This window comes from Phyllobates terribilis, unplaced genomic scaffold (genome assembly GCF_046119375.1).
Source record: "Phyllobates terribilis strain yellow unplaced genomic scaffold, ASM4611937v1 Scaffold_10__3_contigs__length_209671492, whole genome shotgun sequence".
NCBI classification, from domain to species: domain Eukaryota; kingdom Metazoa; phylum Chordata; class Amphibia; order Anura; family Dendrobatidae; genus Phyllobates; species Phyllobates terribilis.
The window spans coordinates 143,675,476-143,693,408 of record NW_027362770.1 but is presented as its reverse complement, the minus strand read 5'-3'; the positions used below and the strand labels follow the sequence as shown (position 1 = coordinate 143,693,408).

Here is a 17,933-nt window from a genome sequence, read left to right as displayed (position 1 = left end):
GGTGGTCACCGCACGTGACAACGGGACCTCCGGGCTGGCAAGCAGGCAGGTAACGGAGATGCGCTCCCAGGTGAGCGGGCAAGAGTCTCTGAGATAGCTGGTGGTCACAGCACGTGACAACGGAGCCTCCGGGCTGGCAAGCAGGCAGATAACGGAGAAGCGCTCCCAGGTGAGCGGGCAAGCTGGTCCATAGACAGACTGACCGGAGTAGTAAGGCAGACCGTCGGACCTCAGGCAAGCAGGCAGGTAGCTGATATGCGCTCCCAGGTGAGCGGGCAGGCTGGTCCTTTAGACAGACTGACAGGAGTAGTAAGGCAGACCGTCGGACCTCAGACTGGCAGACAGGTAACAAGTATTCAGGCAGGAATCAGGCAGGTAACTAGCAGGAAACTGGCAGGAAACTGGCAGGTAACTGGCAACGGGACCTGAGGGCTGAAGCACAGGTGAGACACAGGTGCAAACAACATTGCTCGGGCACCTCCATTTTGGAGGAGGTGCCTTATATATGATGAAGTCCTCCGGCCATTGGCCGGGGACTCCTTAGGACGGCGCGCGCGGCCCCTTTAAGAGGAGGGGAGCGCGCGCGCGCGCGCCCTAAGCACAGGGGCCGGGAAGGAGCGCGCGCTGAGAGCAGAGCGGGAGGAGGACGCCGGGAAGGAGCGCGCGCTGACAGCAGAGCGGGGAGAGGACGCCGGGCACGGAGCAGAGCGGTGAGGGGAGCAGCGTCCCTGCCTAGCAGAGGGCAGGGACGCCAGCGCTACACGTTACTTATGGTATTGACTGAAACTAATGTCCCCACTGCCATGAGATCTTCCCGGAGCTCCTTCCTTGTTGTCCTTGGGTTAGCCTTGACTCTTCGGACAAGCCTGGCCTCGGCACGGGAGGACACTTTCAAAGGCTGTCCAGGCCGTGGAAGGCTAACAGTAGTTCCATAAGCCTTCCACTTACGGATGATGCTCCCAACAGTGGAGACAGGTAGGCCCAACTCCTTGGAAAGGGTTTTGTACCCCTTGCCAGCCTTGTGACCCTCCACGATCTTGTCTCTGATGGCCTTGGAATGCTCCTTTGTCTTTCCCATGTTGACCATGTCTGAGTGCTGTTCACAAGTTTGAGGAGGGTCTTAAATAGTCAGAAAAGGCTGGCAAAAGAGATCTTTAATCCACACATGTGAAGCTCATTATTCTTGGTGCCTGAACTACTTCTTAATACTTTAGGGGGACCAAACAGAATTCTTGTGGTTTGAGGGGTTGAATAATAAATGACACTCTGAATTAACTTTTAACGTTTTTAAAAAAAAAAAAAAAAAAAAATTTGCTGCAGTGCATTTCCCACTTCCAGGCTGATCTACAGTACAAATGTCACAATGCCAAGTTAATTCCGCATGTGTCAACCAGCTAAATCTGCAGGGGGTTGAATACTACTTGTAGGCACTGTATATGATATCTTAGGGAAGAAGATGTTGGATCTAGACAACATAGTCTACTTTGATCATCTAGAACCAACTACCCTCCCACCGACCCATAAAAGTCATCATGATGTTCTGGGGATAGATATTTTTCTGTACATATTTTTGTAGATGATGAAAGTTTGTTAGAATTGGGTTGGTTCATGTGTCTCAGCTGGAAGATGAACTGTAAGGGCGGCTTTAGCACTTGCTGAGAGGTCCCACCAAACCACTCTTGGCGAGATGTCCTACTAATGTCAACGTTTGGTATGACATCTTCCACTCCATATCTTTCATTTCAACTGGAAGGATCTTACTCATCTTATAGAAATTTTCAGACATATTGACATTTCATTCTTCCAATCATCTACCTACATGGCCTAGTTCTTGGTTTTTATCCACTTTTAGTATCAAGCTATTGACTCTGGCCAAGTCTAGTCGCCTCTTCTTGCCTACTGCACTGAACCGGAATTCAACAAGCCATGATAAATTTGGTGATCATTTTTTAAACTTGGCTTTTTTGGCCAAAAATTCTAAAAATGTAAAGTAGAACAGAATGCTACATATTGGGATAAAACTTTCGGGCTGTATGTGGTAGACAAGGATTTATGTTGATTCTTTGGGTTCGCTAACAAATGGCCAACTCTTAAAATGACAAGACTTAGGAGAAGAAAGGAAAAGAAGAAAAAAGGGAAGACGGCTGGGGGTCACCCTGAGCTTCTGGCACTGAAACATCTCTTCCATGGGAGATTAATAGATTTACAGATATATATCTATATATATTTGTATATATTCACACGCACACACACATAGTTTTTTCTGAGGCTTCCTGTGTCTGGTTACAGTCGTACTCCTGGTCTTTGGAGTTTGGTGTTCCAGTCTCTTATAGACAAATATTGTTATTTGTCTGGCAGGTGGATTCACTGCCCGCTTGTGATAAGAATAATTTCCCACTTGCGCATACGCAGATCTCAAATACATTTTGACGGGGGGCAGACGCAGAATACGATCCCCGCGGCAGCTGTGGAAGCTTTACATTAGCTGCTTTCAACTGGATCTGGAAAAGAAAAGAAAGAGCTTCAATAGAAAACATACTCAAGAAAATGGAAACTTGTTCTAAATACGATGGAAATATAATTATTTTTTTTTTAGCATCCAAAAAATCTAAAATAAACGTAAGCTTCAAACAGAGTGTCAACTTGAATGCACAAGTGCTACTAACATCAAAGTCCTCCTAGTCGCGTTCAAACTATAAATTGATCCCATCTGTCGGAGATAGGTGGTGGATAGAGATGGGCCAACCGTTTCGCAGGACTCTGACCCATCGGCCAGGTCAGTAGTCTCTGGCTGCTTGGACAGGAGGCTCGCAAAGCTCTTATCTTCCAGGATCCCCAATGTAGCTTTTGATTAGCTAGGCGCGACGTCTTTGTAGCGCCCCGAGGGTTCGGCCGCTACAGGGGTATTGCACCTCAGACCAGAGGTGTGATATTCCACTCCCAGGTAAGGATGGAGTATGGACCAGGGCTCAGTTAGCTGCATACAGCACACACACCCCATTTCCGAGGGACAGCTCAACGGTGCTCCCACTAGACAGAAGTGCAGGCACGACCGACTATGTCCCTGTCTGGAGTGGGGAGGGGGGTGGAACACCCAGTGCAGTAGGGGCAAATAGGGGTTGGTTCCTGAGCGTAGGAAGGAGCTCATTGGTTGCTGGTCACCTGGGCTCATGGTCAGAGGGAGGTATAAAAGGTGGGCACCATCTTAGATCTACTCCAGGAGGGCCTAGTGAAAGGCCGAGGAGGAGGTGAAGGGGAGCTGAGATTCTGGCTCATCTCAGCTCCAAGAGAACGGAACAGAAAGGAACAGAGAAAGAGAAGGAGAGACAGAGAAACAGAAGGGCTCAGGAACAAGAAGGTGGAAGGGACCCTAAGAACCCACGAGAATCCAGGGTGCAGGGTCAGGCAGATTAAGGGTACCGGATCCCAAGTTGGTGGAGGAGAAACAACCCTCAGCCAAAGACCGGTCGTCGTGATCATCTATTGGTGCGACACCTCATCAAACCTGCTAGGAAGGCACCATATAGGACAGCGGAGGACGGGGCCCACGTTTAACCGCACAAGTCCGCGGCAGCCGGACAAAAGTGGGTCACTGGTGAGGCAGGCCAGAGAAAGGATTAAAGGGGGTCCTGTGCCATGCTCTTGACTGCTTGGGAGTTGACCGAGCCCCGCACCTGGTGGACGCAGCACGGCTCGGGCGGTCACTGCCGACGGAAGTGACCCGGAACAAACGAACTGTGAGTAAAGACCCTGGACTGTAACTTGTTGTCCGTGTGCTCCTTCGCTCCTCCGGCACTACCGATACTGGGACTTTCACCACCATTACTCCCACCATCCACTACACTGCCCTGGGGCCGCACTCTTCCCGTGGGGAGTCACACTACCCTAGCTGCACACCTCATCAGCCCCAGCGGTCTGCATGCAGCGGCGGTTCCTAATAACCGCAATCCACGGGTGGCGTAGTCGGACATAATCATCAGCACATGACGGACTACCACTGGCCTGACCACCCTGAGCCACGGAACCGGGTTGCCACTACTACTCCCATCGTTCCCCTACTGCCCGGATCCGAGTGCCCCACGGCCCAGGGGGTGAGTCAGCTTTGGCGTAGTCGGCAGGATTTCGTGCCCGCTAACCACGGGTACTGCGCGCCTGAAAAGAGACTGTTTCACGGTACTAAAGATGGCGCCCTCCCCAGAAGAACGAGCGCCATAATGTGCGCGCTAAAAGACCACAGGAGGCCGCCTCCCATCGTGGGCCGGGTCCCAGAATGGCGCCAAAGAGGAAGCCCGCCCCCAACAACCATGAGCACTGCTGTGGAAATGTCCGTCAACGTGGGGGGGCTGCCCCTGAGAGTGATTGTCAGCAGATGCCCCCAAGACCACCCCCCATGGGGGCGGATAGGAAAGAAAACTGTGGGGCAGGGGGTGGTCTGGATCAGTCCAGACAGACCGCACCCGGGGATGGACGCCCTCAGCAGCACCAGCCTCCTGGCCCGAAGCCTGCTGCAGGCCGAACCGCTCTGCAGCCTAGCAGAAGTCCTAGCGCAGCTCCCCAGAGACCCGGAGCGTGCGCAAGCTGCACTGGAGGACCTGGAGCGGAGGATGGTCCGGGCGCAGTGGAGTGCACTCACCGAGTGGAGAGAGGAACTGGCCCGGCAGGCCGAGACTCACCAGCGACAGGCCTCAGCCGCACCCCGGGGTTTGCCTGCCTCTGAGGACGGCGCAAGAGGAGAGAGGACCGGAGGCGACGCCGCGGAGGGAGCCACGAGGACTGAGGCAAGTGAAGGGGACGTCACCACCCCAAGCCCAGCAACCGCAAGCCTGCCCCAGCCTCCCGTCGCAGCACCCGAAGCCCCACTCACCGCACCTGTTGCCGCGCCACCACTGCTCCCAGCTAGGCCTCAAGCGGCGAGCGCCGCGACCACGCCCCGCCCAGCACCACGCCCCTTGACCCCGGGCGCCGTAAAGCAGGAAGCATCATCGGCCCGGTCGCAAGGCCTGGATGACCCGGGCGCCATCGCCAAGCCTGCGCCCCTGTCCCGGATGGGACTGCCACTTAGCACAGCCACAAGACCCCCGGCCTGGTCGCAAGGCCGAGTGCCCCCGGGCGCTGCTCCAAGATTAGGTCCCCCCACTATACCATCGCTGGGCGTGGACCTATTGGCACATCACACCGGTCCGGATGGACTGCCGCTGGAGTGGCCGGCTGAAGTGACCGGCAATCAGCCATGGAAGGCCCAGCCCCCGCGCGAGCCTCTGATACTGGCTCCTGAACCCGTCGAGGTCACCCTACCCCCACTGGAGGACGTCCAATTTGCGTGGGACCCCACCAGCGAGAACTTGATGGGGTTCTCTCAAGAGACCCGGGCAGACGCGGTCCGTCGTCTAGAGGCCTGTCATCAGCAACTGGCGACCTTTGAGCGGGAGCGACGAGAGAGGCGCGTCAGAGAGGAACGGCTCCAAGCCGAGAGTGCTGAACAAAAGCGCAAGGCCCGCCAAGACCCCCAAGCAGCCCGCGGTCCCCGAATCACCGGGACCATAGTCAAGTTCCACATGGAGAACGGCTGGGGCTTCATCAGGGGCCCAGAAACCGCAGGTGACGTCTTTGTGACCCGCAGGGACGTGGAGAGTCATCTACTGGAGGGACATCGTGGCCGTGACCTGTACCCTGGTGATGTGGTCGCCTTTACCCGCCACGTAGGTGCAAAAGGACCATACGCCCTACATGTCCATCGGCTCACCGAGGAGGAGCTACAATACCGCGGCTATGAGGAGAGCCAAGAGGACCCGGACGGGTCTGAAGAACCATATGAGGAGGAAGAAGGAGCATATGGAGGACACCGCTACTAGTAAGTAGCAAAGTACCTGTGTACATAGTTACCCGTCAGGGTATCAGAACTGTTTTTGGGACTGTTCCCGTCTTGAAAGTGTGGTCCCCGTTGGGACAAATATTGAACTGTTACCTGTGTGTCCCTCATTCCCTACCAGGCTGAGGACTGTGAGCAGCCATTCCCTTCCCAAAACTGGCCGAGGACTGAGAGCGGTCAAATCCCTTGTACATAGTTGCGCTTCCTAAAGCGCCCCCTACTGGTTTTATACAAAAACCGCAACGTCTACCTCAAGATTTACTGGACTGTTGCACCTTTACCTGGTCGCAAGTTGCACCGCGGCCATGATCCAAGAATCCAAGAATGTGCTTTACTTAAAAATGTTTTACATGAGAAAGTTTAATATGCTGCTAGGTGATAATGCAAATGTTTTACAAGGTGTTTTATATGACAAAAGAGTTCCAGAGGCATTAGCAAAGTGTTTTATAATAGTGACAAGAAAAGAAAAGTGTTTCCCATAAAGGGAATTGAACCGTATTACCTGTTTTCTGATGTGAAAAGTTATTGAAAAAGTTTTGCATGTCCTGTAATTATCTGTTTTTGCTCTTTTCCAGCCCGAGGCCGTGCTGTGCTTTACCAGGGGGGAATGTAGCGCCCCGAGGGTTCGGCCGCTACAGGGGTATTGCACCTCAGACCAGAGGTGTGATATTCCACTCCCAGGTAAGGATGGAGTATGGACCAGGGCTCAGTTAGCTGCATACAGCACACACACCCCATTTCCGAGGGACAGCTCAACGGTGCTCCCACTAGACAGAAGTGCAGGCACGACCGACTATGTCCCTGCCTGGAGTGGGGAGGGGGGTGGAACACCCAGTGCTGTAGGGGCAGATAGGGGTTGGTTCCTCAGCGTAGGAAGGAGCTCATTGGTTGCTGGTCACCTGGGCTCATGGTCAGAGGGAGGTATAAAAGGTGGGCACCATCTTAGATCTAGGTCAGTTCAGCCAGAGGAGAAGACAGGGAGTAGAGGCTCTGTAGGAGCTCTACTCCAGGAGGGCCTAGTGAGAGGCCGAGGAGGAGGTGAAGGGGAGCTGAGATTCTGGCTCATCTCAGCTCCAAGAGAACGGAACAGAAAGGAACAGAGAAAGAGAAGGAGAGACAGAGAAACAGAAGGGCTCAGGAACAAGAAGGTGGAAGGGACCCTAAGAACCCACGAGAATCCAGGGTGCAGGGTTAGGCAGATTAAGGGTACCGGATCCCAAGTTGGTGGAGGAGAAACAACCCTCAGCCAAAGACCGGTCGTCGTGATCATCTATTGGTGCGACACCTCATCAAACCTGCTAGGAAGGCACCATATAGGACAGCGGAGGACGGGGCCCACGTTTAACCGCACAAGTCCGCGGCAGCCGGACAAAAGTGGGTCACTGGTGAGGGAGGCCAGAGAAAGGATTAAAGGGGGTCCTGTGCCATGCTCTTGACTGCTTGGGAGTTGACCGAGCCCCGCACCTGGTGGACGCAGCACGGCTCGGGCGGTCACTGCCGACGGAAGTAACCCGGAACAAACGAACTGTGAGTAAAGACCCTGGACTGTAACTTGTTGTCCGTGTGCTCCTTCGCTCCTCCGGCACTACCAGTACTGGGACCTTCACCACCATTACTCCCACCATCCACTACACTGCCCTGGGGCCGCACTCTTCCCGTGGGGAGTCACACTACCCTAGCTGCACACCTCATCAGCCCCAGCGGTCTGCATGCAGCGGCGGTTCCTAATAACCGCAATCCACGGGTGGCGTAGTCGGACATAATCATCAGCACATGACGGACTACCACTGGCCTGACCACCCTGAGCCACGGAACCGGGTTGCCACTACTACTCCCATCGTTCCCCTACTGCCCGGATCCGAGTGCCCCACGGCCCAGGGGGTGAGTCATCTTCACTGTGGCGTAACACACAGATGACGTTGCGACAGCCCGGCTAATCAAAAGCCACCCCAAGGATCCCGGAAGGTTAAGAGATTCACGAGCCTGCCGTCGAGCGTAGAGACACTACTGAGCTGGCCGATGGGACTGAGTCCAGTGAATCAGAATTATTACATAGCTTGATTCTCTTTAAGTAATTTAAAGAGGACCTGCCACTTGCCATAAATATGTAATTTTTTTTACCTGGTGCTGTTTTCCTGAATCCGGCATTTTTTTTCTTTTGTTCCAGAACCTCTCCATTCCTGAGATATGGCCTCCTCTTCTTTGCGGATGAATCAAGTCTTATTAGCCAAATGGGCATGGTCCTCAATTCTTCTCTCTGGGTATTGTCTTGCGGACTACACCCACTTGGCTAAAAGACCAGAAATATATACAGGGAAGAGGGAGCAATATCTCAAAAAAGGAGAGACACAGGAACAAAAGAAACACAACTCTGGATTCGGGAGAACAGCGGCATTTACACCGGGTAAAAAGAAAATGACATATTAAGGGCAAGTGACAAGTTTTCTTAAAGAACTCAAAGTCACCCTTACTTTGTGGATGAGACATCCATAAAAATCTATGAACACATCCTGTCCACAGAGCCACCGGTTATGGAAGCCCTGCTTATATCGTATGTTAGCACATCATACAATTACAAGTCTCCTTTCACCCCAATAGTCCCCCAAAAATAAATATGTCCTACCTCTCCGTCTGTAGAATCGAGCCGCAAGTCTGTTCTACAAGATGCTTCCAACCCGCCAGCTTCTGCATTTATCTCAATTCCTTTTGGCGCCTCCATGGTCAAGGTCCGTGTCGGTGATTCCAGCCTATTAAAAGCAGGGTAGAACTTCATTAATACCCATCCTTGCTTTCCAATATATATATATTAGATCAACACAAAAAAATACGAAAAAAAAAGGCAAATTGGACATAAATTCACACAAAACCCCAAAAAATGGGCCAGACAAAATTGTTGGCACCCACAACTTAATATTTGATGGAATAAATAAGTTGTAACCTTACATGAGCCCCGAAAATACTAGTGCCAACACTGCCTGGAACGGCGCCGGCATGGGAGGTGAGTATAGGTGTTTTTATTGTAATGGTGGGGAAAATATTCAGATTGCGAAGGGTTGTCCTACTGGTGGACAACCCCTTTAAGTCTTTCTGTTACTTTTCCTGAAAATGTAAGAATAGACTAACAATGGGTGTCACCATTCATTTTGTCAATCCAATGTATCCCCAAACGTAACGGGTTGGATAGTGTCAGTGTCAGGGGAGTAGTAACACAAAGTCATTAATTTATTCATACTTTTTCAGGAGGAGTAACAAAAGAATGTCAGAACACAAGAGTCCTGAAAAAAGGATGTTCCTTTACGGAGAATACAAGTAGTTACTAAAACAGACATGTCAGGAGAGATGACAGGTCTTCTTTAATCCAAAATTCGCCAAATATTTGTCACCCGGCTTCAGTGAGAAACCTGTGTACTGTAGATGTAAGAGCGAGAAATTGCCATGTAATTATTATGTACATCATGTACAAACGACGACGTCCGCGCTACAGAGAGGCAAGTTCAAAGCCCATGTTCTCATCTTGTGCTCTGATGTTCAAAGGACAAGACCATTTGTATCTCGGTTAAGTTTCCGGGATCAGTGGAGATACTCGCACAGTAATCTCCACTTTATTTATGAGCTCGTGAGCGACTTTCCCTTGTGGGAGAAAAACACAACATTTAACATGATCTTTTATCAAGTCAAATAATGAGGCTCTCGCCTGTACTCCGCTATCTCCTCCACTGGAGGCTGCGCGCTAATTTACATCGGTGACACAAAGGCACTAAGTGCGTAAAAAGACAGTGAGGTCGGGATGAGATGGGAAAGAGCCGGTCCTGATAAATAGGGGGTACAGGAAGCGTATATTAAACATTTATTCATAAATGAGCACTCTGCTGACAGCACTGGTAAATGAGGCACTCTACTGACAGCAAGAGTTGGGGCACTCGACTGACAGCACTCTTAATTGTGGCACTCTACTGGCAGGGTTGTTTATCAGGGCATTCTGCTGTCAGTACTGTTTATAAGGCAATTCTGCTGTCGGTACTGTTTATTGGGGAATTCTGCTGTCGGTACTGTTAATTGAGGCACTCTACTGACAGCACTCTTAATTGCAGCATTCTACTGACAAAATTGTTTATTAGGGCGCTCCGCTGTTAGTACTGTTAATTGAGGCATTCTACTGATAACACTATTATTTGGAGCACTCTATTGCCTGCACTCTTAATTGGGCCACTCTAACAGCATTGCTTATTAGGGCATTCTGCTGTCAGTACTTTTTATTGGGGAATTCTGCTGTCAGTACTGTTAATTAGGGCACTCTACTGACAGCACTCTTAATTGTGGCACTCTACTGGCAAGATTGTTTATCAGGGCATTCTTCTGGCAGCTCTGTTTATTGGGGATTTCTGCAGGCAGTACTGTCTATTGGGGTGTTCTCGCAGCACTGTTTATTGGGGCATTCTTCTGGCAGATATTGGAGACGTTATTGTTTATTGAGAAATTCTGATGGCAGCAGTATTATTTACTGGGGACTTCTGCTGATAATACTGTTTATTGAGACATTCAGCTAACAGTACTGGTTACTGGGGCATTCTTCTGGCAGTACCGTTTATTGGGGCACTCTGCTAGCCGTACTACTTAATGCAGCATTCTGTTGGCTGTATTGTTTGTTCAGGTGCTCTGCTGATTGTTTACTGGGGCAATTTAGTAGTAGTACTGTTTAATAGGTTATTCTGCTGGCAATTTTATTTATAAAGGCATTCTTCTGGCTGTAGCCAGCGCTGGGAGGGGAGTAGAGCTGGAGTGACGGAGGCTTCAGATCTACCATAGCTCTTCAGCCTCATTTGGATATAAATTCAAACGCTGATTTCTCAGTAACAGAGAAAAGGGCTGACCATGTAAAGGTATTACTGGACTTGCATTTAGTTTGGAGGGGGCGGGGGTGAAATCGTGCTGACAGATTCTCTTTAAAATGTTATTGGTGGGATAACCAACTTAATTAACGTCCAGTCGACAATTAATATTCCCAACTCCCCCATAAACATGTAAGCAGTTCATGTTTATCTCAATAACAGAAGTTTATCTCCTATGAGAACAAAGAATCAGGCATGTTGAAATCCAACATACCCAATCTTTGCTTCAACATCTGAGTTCGGCAGATCCCGTTGACACGTGCAGGTTCAGGCAACCTATGACACCCCACATACACTCTTGAGAACTAGTAATGCAAATCCCTTTTTATTCATAGTAAGGGTTAACAGGACAAAGGGGATGCAAGACAATCAGAACATAATTTGTCACGGTGGATGATTTTTCAGAAGTTTGGTGATTACTCCCACTTCTTAGTGACGTGCAGGGTGCTTCAGGGATTACGGAAGTTATTGTCCAGTGACCTGTTGTATTAAGCTGCCCTCTGCTGAAAACCAATAAAGTTTCCATTATTAAGTCAAAATATGTTAGAATAATCTGTTGTATAGAAGTAAAATATAGAATTTCAAGTAAGACTAAAATATTCGTATAATGTTACATGACAGTAACCCTGTAGTGGACCAGTACAAATACAAATATGGTTTGAAAACTGTACTACAATATGGCTGTGTTATGGTTAATATTTATACTTTGCTTTATTATTTAGACAATTCATATATCTTTGATAATTTTGTATTTTAATATTAGCTTTATAAGTGTTATTCATAAAACCAGGGTGTTGTCTCTGATATAGAGCTGTCTTAACATTAAAGCCTTCCTTTGTTCTGAAAGTATAGTAAAACTAGATATAGCCAGTTTCTAAGGAATTTTGACATAATTTACGACTTTGTTTTTCCCAACTTAAATATTCCTTTTTAGGTAATGAAATGTAAGCCATTCCCACTTTCCTTATCTTTGTGGATAGTAATAAAAACATGTAACTGGGCATCTGAGGGTAGACAAGTCTGGGACACAGACAGAATTGGTGTGTTTCTCTTGTCTCCGATCGATCGACTTCCTGATTTGATCAAAACTGGCAAATGTGTGAAACCTTTTGAGTTTCCCCTAAAACTTTCTATACAGGTTTCCACATAATTTATAACAAAGAGAAAAATGGTTACTTCAATAGCTTAGAACGATTATTCAAATTTTATTGCATATAAAGATTAAAATTAGTAACAAAAAACACCCATATAACATTTATGCACAAAGATGTGATCAACACAGACCTCAAGCTGTGAGTAGCCAGTGGCCCCATTACAATGTGGTATCATGAATAGTGACTATGCCACAAGGGCATTCTTATACATAGTACATACTGATAGTATCTAATGAGTCCATAAGTTAAACCCTGAGCCAAAGGGAAGGTATAGTACCTAGTACATCTTGGTAGTTATCATTAGGCTCAAAGGAGAATACATATTAAATAATTGGACTCATGAACATACCCAGCAGTTGGAGATGGACGCCAATGGGACCGTCAGCCTGGTTAGAAGATTCCCCACGTTCCCTACGCACGTTTCGCTTGTATAAATGACCGCTTCATAATATTCCCCCATGATCATGATTCATGATACCACATTGTAATTGGCGCCACTCACAGCTTGAGGTCTGTGTTGATCACATCTTTGTGCATAAATGTTATATGGGTGTTTTTTGTTACTGATTTTAATCTTTATATGTAATAAAATTTGAATAATCGTTCAAAGCTATTGAAGGCTCCATTTTTCTCTTTGTTATAAATTATGGCATGTATATGGAGTTGTTTTTGGGGGACAAAAGGGGCACTGTTCCCACTTTTGAACCTCTAATGATGATGTTTGTGATCCAAATGGGTTGTTGTATAAAAGGTTTCCACATCAGCTGCATCCTTTCAAAAAACAGCTCCACACCTGCAAGCAGGTTGAATGTGGTATTGCAGATCCTGCTCACTTTAAATGAGCTGAACTACAATACATGGCTGTTTGTCGAAGAAAGATGTCATGATTTTTTTTAATACCGTACAACCCCATTAAATACCTCAATACCAGGATACATGCTTTCCAACCTTTATTTTTTATATAATTTTCACACTGGAAACTAAAGTACGGTACATAATGAAAAGTTGTCATATGGAAAGAAGCAACCCGCGGGCACAAAAACCATCCTGTAATAACAACTGCTTGGTGTACAAGTTTTTTTTAAATTTTAGAATTAGAGAGTTGTAACCTGCTGCAAATGTGATGCATAGACAGACTCGAGCAGAGTTCCAGAAGAATGCGGCCTCCAAGTCACTAATATTCTTGGGTTTGCTACTGCAATTGTCTTCTTCAAATCCCACTATAGTCTTTCTATAAGATTCACACATTTAACTGTGACTTTTTCTAAACGGACTTGGGATCATTGTCTTCTTGGAATGTCCAATGAAGTCCAAGCTTCATCTTTCTTACAGAAGACATGATGTTTTCTCCTATGCTTTCCTGATACTTGATTGGATTTATCTTTTCCTCCACACGTTGTAGGTTTCCAGTGCCAAAGGAAACAATGTAGCTCCAGAACTTAATTGAGCCACCACCATTCGTCACTGTAGGCATCACCAATCCACCAACATGCTTCACTGTAGGCATGGAGTTTTCTTCAGTGTATGTGACGCGCCCCTGGGCCTGTGTCGCGCTGCGTTGCGCACGCGGGAGCTTACCCGGAGCCGGATCTGTTGAGGGTTGTAGTCTCGTGGCGGTGACCCGGTCCGTGCCCAGGGAGTCAAACTGGACGGCAGTCTATTAGCGGTAGATGTAGTACGACTACGCCACCCGTTGAATGCAGCTTATGGAGCTGCCGCTGCAGGACAGTCCGCTGAGGCCGGTGGATGGATGGTGCAGCGGGGATGGTATAACCCCCAACGGGAGGGGTATGGCCTCAGGGCAGCCGACGTGGATGATGGGGGTAGCAGGAACCACTCAGAGACGGTGCGGTGTAATTCAGGGTCTTTACTGGTAACAACGATAAACCCTCCCGGAGTACTTGCTAGTGAACGGGGCCTGGTCAGTCCTTGAGCAGATGGGATCTCCCCTGGCCAGGCGGAGTTGTAGGCCTCCCAAACTGACTGTACTCTTCTGGCTACCTTGCTAGAAGCGGATATAAGTAGCCCACGTCCCTGAGTGTACCGTGTGGTGCTCACCCGTATGGCCGGTGACTCGGGGCCTTCTAATGGCTTCCGCTCCACGATGGCGGTGCTGGTCCCACGCGTGTGACCGTGCCTTCGGGTTTCTGGGCCTGAGGACCTGAAATCCCCTGCCGGTCGGCTTCTGCTGCTGGGTAAGAGTTAGTCCCCACAGCCTCGGACTCCGGGTCCGGTAAGAAATCTTCTCAGTCAGGGCGAGCTCTGCAGCTGCCAGCCCCTGACTTGTAGTAGTATTGCTCCCACTGAGCTTCTGCTGTTTCTTCCTATGCTGCTTCTCTGTCTCTACTCTCCTTGACTCCTAACCCTGCTTCAGCCCCGGGTTTATATAGGGGAAGTTCTTCCCCTCCCAAGACTGGGCAGGAGGTGTGGCATGCACAGGATCCCTGACCAAAGGACCTCCCACCTGCTCTCAGACATAACATCTCTATCACTGTGGCAACCAGACCCCTGGGGTGTCACATTCCCCCCTAGTGAAATTTAGTACTCCGGGACTAAACATATTTTAGAAAAACATAACAAGATAAAAACAATAATAATACAATAAGAAAAACATATAAAGATGGTTACGGCATGTCCGTAACCGGGTGCAGTCTTTGAAGAAAAGCAAGGTGTCCATTTCACCAAAACAGGGAGACGTAACCAGGTAGGGGTTTGTCCTACCCCGAGTCCTTAACAGTCTTTAGTCCGTCCTGGGTTACGCTCCAACTATGTACAAGGATTCCCGGTAAATCCACCAAGGACTCCTACAAATAACTAGAAACACAAAATTATACACAAGCAACAATACACATGTAAACATAAATAAAACAATTTATACACTTCAAATCCTCCAACGTGCGGGTAACTGGCCTCTAGTGGCCCTAGTGGACCTACGGAGCTGACTGCCTAGCCCTGAACTACAGGGTGTAGGAGCTGTCAAGGGTAAACTGGGCAGCTGTCTACCGGCTCTTTGGCTCACTAGGGATATGGCAGGCTCACTGCAAGCAGAGGGTTGATCCTCCTGGTCTGCGGGTGTGGGGTCTTCTGCCTCCTGGACCGGCTGTTCTTCCAGCTCTACCTGTTGCTCCGTAGGTGCTTGGGATGCTGGTTGGAGGAAGGTGAGTACGGGTACCACAACTGCACCATTGACTTGAGTCCAAGACCGAGGGAAGTCCCCGAGCACAGTACTAACCATATCTTCCCTTTCCTCTACGGGTCGATGGTCTTCTTGTTCCTCTTCAGGGTTCCTCAGTTGTTCGGGACACTTCTTCAGGTGGTCCCGGGATACAATAGCTGTGGTTTCCCCTCCGTCTTTACTGATGGTACAAACCTTCGGGTTCTCGTGGCTTGAGGGCAGTACGGTGTACGGGTCCTTTTCCCACTGGTCGTCCAACTTGTGGAGCCGTCTCTTCCTCTTCAAGACCTGCTCTCCGGGTACCAGGGGAACAGCGGGAGCATACTGGTTGTAAGTTTTCTCTTGTCTTTCCCTAGCCTGACAGAGACTTCGCTCCACGCTCTCCTGTACTGCTGCTGCCTCTCCGTGTCCCAGTCTGTTTCTGGTGAAGTGTCCTCGGGTGTCAGGACTCCCATTTCCAGGTCAACAGGTAACTTACCAGGTCTTGCCCTCATTAGGTAAGCCGGGGTACAGTTGGTGGAACCTACCGGGATGTGGTTGTATAGGTCCACCAGATCGGGCAACTTCTCAGGCCACAGATTGCGTTCTTCCAGGGGCAACGTTTTTAGAAGATCCATTACCACCTGGTTCATTTTCTCACAAAGTCCATTAGTTTGCGGATGGTAGGGTGTCGTCCTTATCTTCCGGCAGCCATACAGATTGCAGAATTCCTGGAAGACCTCCGCTTCAAAGGCAGGTCCCTGGTCCGTCAGGACTTGGTCCGGGTACCCGTGTGGACGGCAAAAGTGCTGCTGGAAGGCTCTAGCTGCTGTTTGAGCCGTTAAGTCCTTGACGGGGACGACAACCAGAAACCGGGAGTAATGATCCACGATGGTTAACGCGTAGACGTAGCCACTTCTGCTTGGGGTCAGTTTTACATGATCCAAGGCTACCAGTTCCAACGGTTGCCGGGTGACGATGGACTGCAGGGGAGTCTTCTGGCTGGCGCGGTCCTTCCTTCTCAGGTTGCACGGGCCACAGTCTCTGCACCACTTCTCAATGGTTCCCCTCATGCCTACCCAGTGGAACCGCTCGCGCAGCAGGAACTCCAGCTTCTTCCACCCGAAGTGTCCAGCTCCGTCGTGGTATGCCTCCATCACCATGGCTGCGTCCCTCCGTGGCACCACTACTTGCCAGAGTAGTTCATGCGTCCGGGAGTTAACCATTCTGCGGCACAACTTCCCCTTGTAAAGGAACAGTCGACTCTTCTCTGCCCATAGTTGTTTGGCTTCCTCCGGAGCGTCTGGTTCAAGGCAAGCCTCCGGGCGAGTCAGCATCTCCTTCACCAGTCGGACGGCAGGGTCGCTGTCTTGCGTTTCCGCCCAGTTGTAGTGAGGTAAGGGGTTCAACGTAACAGCCTGCTTACTCCTTACCCGGTGGGAATACTGGATAGTCCCATGACGGTGGAACGCAGGGAGTTCAACTTCTTCCAGTCCCTCCGGATCTTCTCCTTCGTCCGGCAGGTTGGGCATCCTGGACAGGGCATCCGCGTTGGTATTGGAGCGTCCGGCCCGGTATTTGATTGTGAACTCGTAGTTGGACAGACGGGCCATCCACCTCTGCTCCAGGGCACCGAGTCTTGCCGTGTCCAGGTGTGTCAACGGGTTGTTATCCGTGTACACGGTGAACCGGGAAGAAGCGAGGTAATGCTTAAAGCACTCGGTGACTGCCCATACTACGGCCAGGAACTCTAGCTTAAATGAGCTGTAATTCTCGGGGTTCCTTTCGGTGGGTCGCAATTTTCGGCTGGCGTAGGCGATTACTCGTTCCTTCCCCTGCTGGATCTGGGACAGTACGGCTCCTAGCCCGATGTTACTGGCGTCGGTGTAGAGGATAAAGGGCTGGCTATAATCCGGGTACGCCAGGATTTCGTCCCCCGTGAGGGCCATCTTCAGCTGGCGGAAGGACTCTTCTTCCAGCTCCTCCCATTTGAAGGACGGCTTCTGGTTCTTGGCCTTCCGGGACTGGCCTATCAGGAGGTCCTGCATAGGTGCTGCCTTTTTGGTGAAACCGGGAATAAACCTTCGGTAGTAGCCTACCAACCCGAGGAACTGCCGCACTTCTTTTACGCTGGAGGGGCTTGGCCATTCCTTAATTGCGGTGATCTTATCAGGGTCGGGAGCCACTCCGTCAGCGCTCACCACGTGTCCCAGGTACTGCACCTTTGGTTTCAGGAGGTGACACTTGGAGGGTTTCACCTTTAGGCCGTAACTCGCCAGAGCCTCGAACACTTCCGCCAGGTGTTTCAGGTGGTCCTCATACGTCTTGGAATATACGATGACATCGTCCAGGTACAACAGGACCGTCTCGAAGTTTCTGTGGCCCAGACAACACTCCATTAGTCGTTGGAAGGTTCCTGGTGCGTTGCAGAGTCCGAACGGCATGCAGGTGAACTCGCTAAGTCCCATCGGGGTGGTGAATGCGGTCTTCTCCCGGTCCGCCTCTGCTACAGGAACCTGCCAGTACCCGCTAGTGAGATTCAAGGTAGAGAAGAAGTTAGCAGATCTTAAAGCAGCCAATGACTCCTCTATCCTTGGCAAGGGGTACGCATCCTTGTGTGTGATACGGTTGATTTTCCGGTAATCTACACACATCCTCATGGTGTTGTCTTTTTTTCTGACTAAGACTAGTGGAGCTGCCCAGGGGCTACAGCTATCCCTGATCACCCCAGCCTCCTTCATGTCTCTAAGCATCCCCTTGGCGTGTTGGTAGTGGGCAGGGGGTACGGGTCGATACCTCTCTTTTATAGGAGGATGGTCTCCCGTGGGGATGTGGTGTTCTACCCCCTTGACTCGCCCGAAGTCTAA

At 49.9% G+C, this 17,933-nt stretch overlaps 1 protein-coding gene across 3 annotated transcripts in view; it reads right to left on the bottom strand.

Annotated features, from left to right (window-relative positions):
• Positions 1–1,620: 1,620 nt before the first annotated feature.
• The window catches only part of SGCD (sarcoglycan delta), a 1,005,043-nt gene continuing 988,730 nt past the window's right edge, over positions 1,621–17,933 (bottom strand). For all 3 annotated transcript variants that reach the window (XM_073649870.1, XM_073649868.1, XM_073649871.1), the window contains 2 exons: positions 8,493–8,616; positions 1,621–2,501 (listed from right to left, as the gene is read on the bottom strand). In XM_073649870.1, coding sequence (XP_073505971.1) covers positions 2,328–2,501; positions 8,493–8,616 — 298 coding nt within the window. In that variant the 3' untranslated portion in view covers positions 1,621–2,327. The remainder of the gene's footprint in view (positions 2,502–8,492; positions 8,617–17,933) is intronic.